Raw genomic sequence first — 12,468 nt, 5'->3', positions numbered from 1 at the left:
GCCCGGAGGCCACACGTCCACCCCAGAGAGGCAGCTGAACGCCGGGCAGAGCCCCGGGTGGGGGGCCCGCCGCCCCCGCTCAGCGCAGGTCCCAGGGGTGGTGGGGGCCTGCAGCTGGTCCCAGGTGGGCCCGCGCAGGGCCCTCCGCCCTCCGCCGCCTCGCTCGGCGCGGGTCCCGGGGGTTGCTGTCCCATCTTAAACCAGTTTTATCTTGGTTAAACTAATCTTTAAAGTGTTCTTTACTAATAAAAACATATTATAAAATTTGGAAGCTAAGCAGGGGAATGGGAATGCGAGTATTGTGTAGCATGCCATTCTTCCCTGTCTACCTAGTTTAGTTTGCCCTGCTAGCTCACCCATTTCACCTTCTGTTCCCTTTTTTTTTTTTTATAAGTTTATCTTTTTATTTACTTTGTGAGCATGAGAAAGAGAGACAAGGACAGTAAGTACTGCCGACAATATTGATTCACTCCCAGGCTTAGCCAACCCTGGATCGTGGGCATGTGTGTGACTCAGGAGGGACCTCTGTACTTGAACTGGCAACCTTCCCATGTGGAATTACCTTACAGAGTGTCATGTTTTACTGTTTTGCCACCGTTTGTCCCCTTAGTTCCATTTTCTGAAGAGGAGCCTTGCATGAATAAATACGTTCACTACATTACAATTGTCCACCAGCTGACTAGTATCTGAGTTCTGTAGAATGTTTTCTGTGTTATTTTTAATTAAAAAAATGAAGTTCAGTAATAAACAATGAGTGTGATTGTATTGCAAGTTTATTATAAAAAAGTTTATTTGGGGGCTGGCAAGTGGGCTCATGACTAAGGAGAAATAGATTTGAGTAGCAATCAGGGAACTGCAACTTTAGTTGCAGTAATTTAAACTCAGATATGTTCATAATAATGTTTAGGCTTTTTTCTTAAGAGTTTTCAAAACTAGTTTTGTTTTTGAGAGATTTTTGCTATAGGGTGTGTGCACTCACTGGAGAGAGACAGAGAGACAGAAAGCAAGTAATCACCCCTAGGAGGGATGGCCAAGCTGCAATCCTTTCTCCTCCATTCTCCTCTTGGAATTTTGAGCATGCAACATTCGAGTGTTAATGATTTTACTTTCAGCTACTTACTAAAACATTAACGATGAAGTTTTCTTATTACCTTTAAAATGGTGGAATTTTAATCCCAAGTCAGTAGATCTAAGGTAATATTTCAGTTGTCTATGGTAAATTCACAAAGATGATTCTCAGGATATACTAATATTATGATCCTTCTTCTTTGTCCCTGCCATAATGACCAGACCAAATTAGAGAGCAAGCGCACATGATTTATGTAGGTAATGTAAGTCATACCACCAGTACTAGAATCTCATCCTTGGCCCCCAAAATAGGAGTCATCTTCAACTTCAGTGTTTCCCAGGAGAGTAGCCTCTTGTTTCCATTTCCATCCAGCTGTTTTTGTGCAATGCATTTCTTTTTTCTAGATTGTTTACTATGGGGCACATGTCCTTACTGAATAGAGACAGAGAAAAGGAAACTCTCCTTTCGGGATTTTCGCGCCCGGCATGAGTTTTTTGTTTTTTTTTGTTTTGAGAGAGATTTTCGCTATAGGGCGTGTCTGCTCGTCAGACAGACAGAGAGAGACATAGAGACAGAAAGCGAGAAATCACCCCCCAGGGGGGATGGTCACACCGCAATCCCTTCTCCTCCATTCTCCTCTTGGGATCTTGGGCATGCACGCACACGCGCCCGGCGTGAGTTTTAAGCCAACGGGTCCGGGACGCGAACCGCGGTTGACTACGTGGGAATCCAGCGACATAGCCATTACGCTAACTGCTGGTTCCCAGCAATTGACGTTTTAAAATAATGTTAAGAAGGATGGTAGAATGCTAGTATCTGTTAAAACATGTACCTTTATTGGGGGACCAATAGATTGTGTAATGGTTACATTGCTGGGCTCCCATGTAATTGACTAGTTCGAGTCCCTGACCTAGCTGCTTAAAACTCATGTTGGATGCATGTGCATGTGTGTCCAAAATCCTGAGAGGAGACTGGAGAAGAAAGAATTGCAGTATGGCCATCTCCCCTGCAGGATGATTTCTCGCTTTCTGTCTCTCTTGTTTCTCCGTTGAGCGCATGCTTCCTATACCAGAAATCTCTTTAAAAAGAAGCATACCTTTTTTTTTTTTTTATAAGAAGACATCTTTATTTTTATTAAGTATTTATTTAATTGTTTTGCTATAGGTCATGTGTGCTTGCTGGAAAGAGAAGGAAAGTGAGAAATCACCCCCCTCCTTTCCCGGGGTGGGGAGGCGCTAGCCACACCATTTTTCAAGCTGCTAGGTCTGGAACTAGAACTATACATTTGCCCATGTGGGATCCAGCTGCCTTAACTTCTACACCACCTGCTGGACCCAAAATGTATACACATTTTAAGGTAGCAATATGAAGATTAAGCAACAGTTGAAATCAATCAATACTTGTAGGAATGTAAGAGTGTTAAAATAAATAGATAATAAAGACCCCTGAACTGCTCCTTTTGATTTTCCTTTAGCGTATTTAAATAGAACCTTAATCTCTTCTTTCTTTATAGAATACTATGTTAATGAAAAACTATCTTTATTATCAGATTAATGGAAAATACAGCATCCACATTGTTAAAAAGCACAGTTTAAAAATTAAAATGATAATAGTTCTATTATTACTCCATTTACTATTAAGATGATTCTATATTATATTGTTTATTCTAATTCCTTTGTCATTTCTCTCCTTCTGTCTGTTTGTTTGCTATAGGGTATGTGCACTTGCAGGAGAGAAAGAGAGAAAGAGAAAGAAAGAGAAAGAGAAATTCAAACCCAGAGGATGGCCACACCACAGTTCCTTCTCCTCCATTCTCCTCTTGGGATTTTGAGTATGCACTCACATGTGCCCAGTGTATTTTAAGCCACTGGGTCTGGGTTTCAAGTCATGTAGTTGTCCATATGGGATTCAGCAACCTTAATCTCCACACTATCTGCTAGCCCCTCTCTTATATGTTTCAGACATATTTTCATTGACAAAAGATAAGCAGTTTCATTTTATCATGATAATGAATTATTGTTTGACTGAAAGCTAAAATATTAAGTTTTAAAGTAAACTTCAGTTGACAGCAATACATGTATACTTTGTACTTTACGTATTTTTTAATTTCCCAAAACCAAGTCAAATGAAAGTATATATTTAATATAAATATAAGGTTGGAAATTCTACAGATAAGCAGGAGAAAAAATGAACAGTTATTGCTGAGAAGTAAGTATCATTATGTTGTTTCCCTATATACATATAGATTCTTTTTTTATTTAACTTTATTTATTATTATTTATTGAATTTTTTAAAAATTTGACCAGAGCTAGACAAATAGAGAGAGAGGGAAAGTGAGAAAGCAGACTTCCAGGTCCAGGACTCAAGCTTTGGTCAGCCATGTGGCAATTCAGCACCTTTAACCACCATGCCACCATGCCACCTGCCAGCCCCATATAGATTCATTTTTTAAAAATTTTGCTAAATATGGTTTTGTGATTTTTAAAAAAATAATTATTTTATTTTAACTTTATTCATTTATTCTCATTTGACCAGAGAGGGGCAGAGTGAGAGAGGGAAAGTGAGAAAGCAAGCTGCTAGGTCTGGGACTCGAACTGTGGAAGTCTAGCGCCCTTAACGTGCCACAAGTCTGCCCTGGTTTTGTGACATTTTAATTAGTTAAAATTTGACTGTATTACAAACATTTTTCTCTTTTATAAAAATTCTTTTACCACGCAATTTGTGTGTGTGTGTGTGTATGTTTGTTACTTTTTGCTGTAAGTGTGCGCTCATCAGATAGAGACAGAAGGAAAGTGAGAAAACACCTTTCAGAGAGAATGGCCGTGCCTTAATCCCATCTTTTCCATTCTCCTCTCAGGATTTTGGGCATGCATGCACATGTGTCTGGTGTGATTTTCAAGCTGTCAGGTTTCGGACTCGAACCATGCAGCCAGCCATGTCGGACCAGTGCTTTAACCTCCATACCACCTGCTGGCCCCCTCCACAGTTTTTAATCCCTCATAATACTGTCTGGTTTTTTTTTTTTTAGAGAGGATTTTTGCTTTAGGGCACATGTGCTTGCCAGAGAGACAGAGACAGAGAGACAGAAAGTGAGAAATCATCCCCCCAGGAAGATGGCCACATTGCAGCTCTTCTCCTTCATTTTCCTCTTGGGATTTTGGGCATGTATGTACACGTGCCCGGTGTGAGTTTCAAGCTACCGAGTCCAGAATCTTGGTCAACCACATGGGAGTCCAGTGACTTAACCATTACGCTATCTGCTGGTCCCTACTGTCTGGATTTCTCACTTAGAGTTCTGAAAGGAATTGAGGAAAGATGGTTTAAGGGTAAAGTGAATTTTTATAATAGAATTTTAAAAGTAATTAGCATTTTTTGTTAATTAAAATGTTTATTAGGTTCTTTAACTGGGGGGAAAAGACTAGAATATCTTTTGAAATGAAGAAAATTTTACTATGTAACATTATTATATATTTTAAAAGTTTTTGTCATAGGGCATATGCCCTTGCCAAAGAGACAGTGAGAGAGAAAGTGGGAAATCGTATTCCCCAGAGGGTATGACCATGCAGTCTCTTCTTCACTCTCCTAAGATTTGGGGTGTGCACCCGTTGTTTCCACGTGCTTACTAGATCTCCGTGTGGTGCTCCACAGATTTCCCCAGTTCTGCACACCAATTCTACACACCCTATTCCACTGCTTTTTTCTTTTCTTTTTAGAGAGATTTTTGCTATAGGGTTGGTGAGCTCACCAGAGAGAGAGAAACAGAGAGAGAAAGTGAGAAATCACCCACCTGAAGAGATGGCCATGCTCCAATACCTTCTCCTCCTTTCTCTTGGGATTTTGAATACCCATGCACACATGCCCAGCATGAGTTTCAAGATGCGGGGCCTGGGACTTGAACCATGGTCAACCATGTGAGAGTCCAGTGACTCAACCACTATACCACCAGCTGGCCCTCTGCAACTTTTCTTAATGACTGACATCACCATCAGCACCCAACTAGTCTTCTAAACCTCACACCCTAGCCAACTCTAGCATTTTTTGCCCTCCTCCCTCCATTTCAGTCAGTCACCAGTGTGATTTTCAAGCCGCCAGGTCTGGTAGTCAGTCATGAGGGAGCCTAGTGCCGGGCCTTAACTGCTTTACCACCTGTTGGTCCTGTATATTTACTTATTTTTAATTTTTTTTTTTTTACATAGACTTCACCTATGTAGTTACATATACTTTGCCTCCTAAATATTTCTGTATAGTGCTTCTCTCTCTCCAATCCAGTTGGCTTAATTAGACATCTTAGTTATCCGTCACCAAGACCATTGCAATAGGCCCTCTGTCTCTCTGCCTCCCAAGTTGCCATCATTTCACCCAAGCTACCCAATACCATTATGCCATAGTGACTTATTTATTAAAAAAAAAAAAAAAAAAAAAACAAAGATTTATTAAAAAAAAAAAAAAAAGTTTATTTTTTTAGAGAGAAAGCGAAAGGGAGCCAGGCAGGCACCCCAGGGTGTTTGCACATTTACCTCCAGTCCTAGCCAGCCTGGATCATAGTCGTGTGTGCGCTCTGTGCTCAGGGAGGTCCCAGGATGCAAACCCAGGAGATGAGCCCAGAACCTGTGCTGTGTGGATCTGCCTGTGTTACCGCTGCACCACCACCTCTCTCTGCACTGATACTAAATCCTAAATGTAATGATCTCTCTTATTTCTTTAGAAATTTTTTTAGATAAGACCATAATCAGGATATTCTTCCTTGGCCAGAATTTCAGCCCAACTCCTTTTTTTTTTTTTTTTGGAGAGATTTTCACTGTAGGGCGCGTGCGCTTGCCAGACAGAGAGAGACAGAGAGACAGAAAGCGAAAAATCACCCCCCCAGGGGGGATGGTCACGCCGCAATCCTTCTCCTCCATTCTCCTCTCGGGATCTTGGGCACGCACGCACACGCGCCCGGCGTGAGTTTTAAGCCACCGGGTCCGGGACGTGAACCGCGGTCGACTACGTGGGAGTCCAGCGACATAGCCATTACGCTAACTGCTGGTTCCCAGCCCAACTCCTTCTTGAGGTAGTTTACCCCTCGCATTTTACACTCAGTACTGATCTCTTACGGTTGTGAATACAGCCTGACACTTGACATTTCTCCCTTCCCTCCCTGCCTTAGCAAATGTTTCCCTGTGCCTTAAATGCAGATCTCTTCCTGACCTCCAACTCTCCTCCCTTTCATACGTAGCACACAGCTTTGTCTGTCATTGTTACTCATTTTCATTTTCCCCAGTGTTGTGAGATTTTTTTGTCCACTTGTTAGCTTTCTCCCTCAGACTAATCACCTAAAGGACAAAGGAGTCGTAGTCATTTTAATATTCTCAGTACCTAGTCTGTCTTTGGTGTAAGTCAGCATTTAATAAATGATATGAAATATCCAGGAAACTGAGGACTTTTGGGAGGAAGCAATATACTTAATGGAGAACCGAAGAGTTCTGTCAGTTATGTTTGTTTTCAGTGGTGTGTGGGAGAAGGAGTAGATTAACTCTTGAGGCGTTCAATGGCAGAATGAATGTTAGTGAAGTAGCCTGTGAACTCAGCCGTGAGATGAACTCAGAAATGAGAATGTGTGAAGTGACAGTGGCATCTTACCTTTGTCAAGAATCTGGAATTAGATCATTTGAGTTACAGTCCTGGCTTAGTCACTAAATGTAGGTTTCTCTAGGTCTTAGTTTCTTTGCCTTTTTACAGAAGAATAGCCATTACACTAAGTAATTATAATGGCTCATAACGTTTTGAAGATTAAATGAGCTAGTATCTTAGGGTGTAGATGTATGGCATCAAATAGTAATTACTAATGTCTATCGTATTTGAATTAGTCTTTTGTTTCTGGATGCATTTAGTAAAACTTTACCGTCATGTTAAATTAACTATCACATTAATATAATTTATGTGCATAAATTCACAGCAATTTAAAAAAAAGAGAGATTCAGTTGCCTTTTTTTTCCCTTGAAAGATTTATTCATTGTGCTGATGATTCCCCAGATCCTTGCATGGAATATGAGGTAAGAAACTTTTATTTTGATGTCATTAATAATCCTAGATGAAGATGTATTTATTTTTAAGTGAAATGAATGAAATTTTTAAAATTAATTTCTCTAGGAGCCTAGAGACACAGTTTTTAAATTTATGAAGTATATCACACATAATTAAAGAACATTATATATAGACTACATATATCCAGAATATGTGTATTCTATTTATTTATTTTTCTTATTTTTTTTAACATTTAATTACTGTACATCTTTTTTTTTTTTTTTTTTGAGAGACTTTTACTATAGGGCATTTGCACTTGCCAGAGAGACAGAGAGAGACAGAGAGACAGAAAGCAAGAAATCACCCCACAGGGGTATGGCCATGCTACAGTCCCTTCTCCATCCTCCTCTTGGAATTTTGGGCATGCATGCACATGTGCCAGGCATGAGTTTTAAGCTGCCAGATCTAGGGCTCAAACCACGATTGACTATATGGGAGTCCAGTGATGTAACCATTACATCATCTTCTGGTCCCCTAATTACTGTCCATTTTTATAGCAAACAAAATGAATTTTTCCAGCATGAATGCACTATATATTGGTCCAGTCAAAGATATTATCATATCAATTATTATCCACAGATAATTTTCCATTTTTGTGTCCATTAAATGTTTAGCTTTTTTCTTCTTAATTCCTTCCCTTCTGCCTCCCAAGAATATACATATTCTTTAATAAAACCTACACCTTCATATTCATCACCCAGTTTAAACTGGTGGAGTTTTGTTTTTCTTTAATTTGCTATAGTGTGTATATGCTCACTGGAGAGAGACACAAAGAGAAAGGGAGAGAAAGTGAGAAAGCACCCTCCTAGGAGGGATGACCATACCACAGTCTCTTCTCTTCCATCCTCCTCTCAGGATTTGGGGCACAAAAGCACACATTACTAGTATGTTTTTCAAACCACTGAGTCCAGGACTTGAACCATGTAGTTGGCCATGTGGGATTCAGTTATCTTAGCTAGCCCCGACCTGGTTAAGTTTTTATGTTTTTCTTTCTAAGTTCATGATCGAGTATATATATGTGAAAGAGCTAGAAGCACCCTTGACACAGCGTGTTTATTCTGTTTTCATCTCCCCCAACCCTCATTCCAGTTCTTGAGATTGCCAGGATCCTGGCACACATGCACGTACCCAGTGTGTTTTCAGGCCAGGGACTTGAACTATAGTAAGTACGTGGCTTACAGCTCTATAGTCCTCTGTGCACCTGTGCCACAGAGGCTGGGCCTATACCAAAAACAATAGTCATCACTATTTTGCCATTTATTAAAAAAAATACTGTTCACTCATTTTGTAAATAATTTACAGAAGAGTAAAAAGACAACTTTATTAGGAATTTCAATAAGTTTAAGCATAGTTAACCCCAATTTTTATTCCATATTTTCCTAGTTTTCAAAGTATACATGAGGCCAGCAGGTGGCATGGTGGTTGAGATGCTGAACTCCCACATGTTTGACTACTAGTTGTGTCTCAGATCTGGCAGCTCGCTTTCTCACATTTTCCTCTTTCTCTCTCTCTGGTGAGCACACGTGCCCTAGCAAATTAAATAATAATAATAGTAAACATTTTTAAAAAGGAAAGTACACATATACACTCTGAAATGGATAGTGTTCTTGGATTCAACTAGCTGTTCATCAGCCGTCATGAATAAATCTGGACATGCTGTTATTTTCCTTTCTAAAGATTTATTTATCTTTATTTATTTATTTATTTTAATTTGACCAGAGAGGGTCAGAGAGAGAGAGAGAGAGAGAGAGAAAGTGAGAAAGCAAGCCACCAGGTCTGGGACTCTAACCGTGGTCAGCCATGTGGGAGTCCAGCGCCCTTAACCACCACGCCACCTGCTGGCCCCATGAACATGCTGTTCTTTTAAGAGTTGATTCCAGGTATCAGCTATGTATACCTAATACGCTCTTACTTTCCATCGTTCCTGGTTCTTGCACTTGCCTTGTCAAAGTGCAATACGTTGAAAACATTGACAGCCCCTAATTTGTTGAGGAGAGGATGGCCATCTTTGCTCCATAATTGCACATTTTCATTTCTGGATTTACAATACCAATTAAAATTTGTTCAGTGATTTTTAAAAAAATTTCTTCAATGTGTGTGTTTCTAGCCAATTTTGTGTACATGCATGCTTTCAAAATTTGTCTACTGACTCACTATATTAATTTTTAGTATGAGTGTACATATTAGCATATTTTAGTATATAAATAACAGATAATTTATATTTACCATTTTCTATGTCACCAGTTACCAGATCTTAGAACAGTTATAAACAAGATCTTTACATGCCATTTGAGAGGGTTTTTTTCCTGCTTAATAGTGTAGTGTGAACATTTTTCCAGGTGACTAAACAGTCTTTTATAACTATATGTATATACTAAATTCATATTTATTATTTCACTAAACAAACATCTATCTGTTATGTACTTGTTAAGTCATATTACTTTTTGCCAGGAACACAAAAATGAAAACAAGTACATCTTTAGTTTTCACCCGAGGCTTATCTTTGTTGAGATGTCACCATCTAGGACCAGCAGTTGGCGTAATGGCTATGTCGCTGCACTCCCATGTGGTCGACTGTGGTTCGAGTCCCGGACACAGTGGCTTAAACTCCTGCCGGGCGCATGTGTGTGTGGGCCTAAGATCCCGAGAGGAGAATGGAGGAGAAGGGATTGCAGTGTGGCCATCCCCCCTTGGGGGTGATTTCTTGCTTTCTGTCTCTCTATCTCTGTACGTCTTTGTGGCGAGCGCACACGCCCTGTAGCAAAAACTGCTCCAAAAAAAAAAGAGAAAAAAAATAAAAGACAGAGAGAGATGTCACCATCTATCCCCAAGATTTATTTCATCAGCAGTTTGCTTTTTTGCTTGTTTTGGGAATACTCTGTTCTCATGGTAGTGCATAGGATGTAAAACTCAGTTTTAAAAACCTAGGAAAGTGATAGTGTTCAAACAATTAAAATGAAAATAGTTACAAGCAGAATCCTATGTATTGTGTGCTCCTGGCTATATGATTTCTTTTTTTTTTTTTGAGAGTTTTTTGTGCTATAGGTTGTGTGCTCTCACTGGAGAGACAGAGAGAGAGAGACAGAAAGCAAGAAATCACCCCCCGGGGGGGGGATGGCCATACCACAATCCCTTCTCCATTCTCCTCTGGGGATTTTGGGCATGCATGCACACAGGCCTGGCATGAGTTTTAAGCCGCTGGATACAGGACTCAAACAATGGTCAACTACATGGGAGACCAATGTCATAAACATTGCACCATCTGCTGGTCTTGACTGTGTGACTTTTGTTTTTAAGAATTATTTATTTAATTTCATATATTGTTGTTGTTATTTTTTAAAAAAATTTGACCGGAGAGAGAGAGAGAGAGAGAGAGGGAAAGCATGAAAGCAACAGCCAGGTCCGGGACTTGAACTCCGATCAGCCATGTGGGAACCCAGTACCTTTAACCATCATGCCACCTTCTGGCCCTATGGCTGTGTGATTTTCAAAAAATATTTACACAATATGTACTTGTGTATTTATAGGATACTTTTGGAAAGCTATCTAGGAAACCGAATGTACTTACTGCCTCTGAGGAGGACAACAGAGGGACTGGGTGGGAGAGACTCCCTATTTTTTTAAAATCAGCTACAATGTATGTATTACATATTACCTGTACAAAACACTCTTTTGATAAAGGTTATGCCAATTTTCCAAAAAAATTACTATTAGTATGCTGCAATTGCTTACTTATTTGTTGATTAAGGAAAATTCTGCAGCCATGGGGACCAACAGTTAGTGTAATGGCTATGTCGCTGGACTCCCATGTAGTCGACTACGGTTAGAGTCCTGGACTCTGTGGCTTAAACTCACACCAGGTGCGTGTACAAGCTGCCTAAGATCCCAAGAGGAGAATGGAAGAGAAGAGATTGCGGCATGGCCATCCTCCCTGGGGGTGATTTATTGCTTTCTGTCTCTGTCTTTCCGGTGAGCGCATGCGCCCTATAGCAAAAACCTCTCGAAGAAGAAAAGAAAGTTCTGTAGCTGTTAAAGTGTGTGTGTATATGCACACCAGTGTCAGCTTTTAAAAAAATTTTTACATCAACTTTACTTATTTATTTTAATTTGACCAGAGAGAGAGAGAGAGAGAAGGAAAGTGAGAAAGTAAGCCACCAGTTATGGGACTTGAACCATAGTTAGCCATGTAGGAGTGTCCAGCACCTTAACCACCACACCACTTGCTGGTCCCCAGATTTTTTTTTTTTTAAGAGAGATTTTTGCTATAGGGTATGTGCACTCACCAGAGAGACAGAGAGAGAGAGACATAAAGTGAGAGATCACCCCGCTAGGGATTTTGGGCACCTGCGTACATGTACTGGCGTGAGTTTTAAGCCACTGGGTCCATGGTCAACTATGAAAGTCCATCAATATAACCATTATGCCATCTGCTGGTCTTAGTGGCATCAGCTTTTAACAGATGAGAACTGTGCAGTATTTTAGTTGGGGTTCTTTACTTAATCATTTGATCCTTTTATCTCACTATAATAAAAGATTAAATCAATGCATCTTAATTTTTGAAAGCATATTTATAACTTTTTCTTTAAAGAATAGAAATTCATTACCCAAAAATTTAAAAACACAAGAAAATAAGAGGAACCTACCATCCAGCTTTATCTTTAGTGTTTACATTTTGCTTTTTAACTTCCCTTTTGTGTGTGTGTGTGTGTGTGTGTGTGTGTGTGTATACATACACATTTTCTTTATAAAATATTTTACATTCCATTTAAAACTCATTTTTTTCTTAGAGCATAGTGTAAGCATTTTTCCAAGTCATTAAATACTTTTTATAACATGATTTTTGGTTCCTACCTATGTATTTTCTTTCTTTTTTTAATCTTACACATTTTCTGATGTACATTTCTTAAGCACCTTCTATGTATTACATATTTGTGTGGGGAACATAAACATGAATAAAACGCAGTTCCTTTCCTGTAGAGATCTTAAAATATAGTATGGAAGAGAGACCCATATCAGATTGCCCTGGTAATATAATAACGTGCTTGGTAGAAGGTTATGTACAAGAAAAAGAAATAAAGGGAAGCACAGTGGAAGGACACTGAGCCCCTGGGGTACTTCAGAGAATGATGCTTAGGGTAATCCAGCTTATGCCTCCGGTCTAGAAGGGCAAAGAGGTACAGTCAGCATGCAGGAGGGTGAGAGTGCTAGACATTAAATTGCACTTAATGTTGCAGAAGAACAGGACCCAGTTGTCTTCAAAGAACAGTTTCTTTATCTTTTTTTTAATAATTATTTATTTAATTTTATTCATTCATTCTTTTTTTTTTTTTGTT

At 39.5% G+C, this 12,468-nt stretch overlaps 1 protein-coding gene across 1 annotated transcript in view; it reads left to right on the top strand.

The window, feature by feature from the left end:
- Nucleotides 1–12,468, top strand: part of CDC123 (cell division cycle 123) — a 56,677-nt gene that overhangs the window by 23,312 nt on the left and 20,897 nt on the right. The window contains exon 7 of the mRNA XM_006150008.3: nucleotides 7,056–7,104. Coding sequence (XP_006150070.1) covers nucleotides 7,056–7,104 — 49 coding nt within the window. The remainder of the gene's footprint in view (nucleotides 1–7,055; nucleotides 7,105–12,468) is intronic.

Source organism: Tupaia chinensis, unplaced genomic scaffold, assembly GCF_000334495.1.
Source record: "Tupaia chinensis unplaced genomic scaffold, TupChi_1.0 Scaffold000275_1, whole genome shotgun sequence".
Lineage (NCBI taxonomy): Eukaryota > Metazoa > Chordata > Mammalia > Scandentia > Tupaiidae > Tupaia > Tupaia belangeri.
Note: the sequence above shows the minus strand (reverse complement) of the source record. Positions and strands in the feature narration are given on the sequence as shown.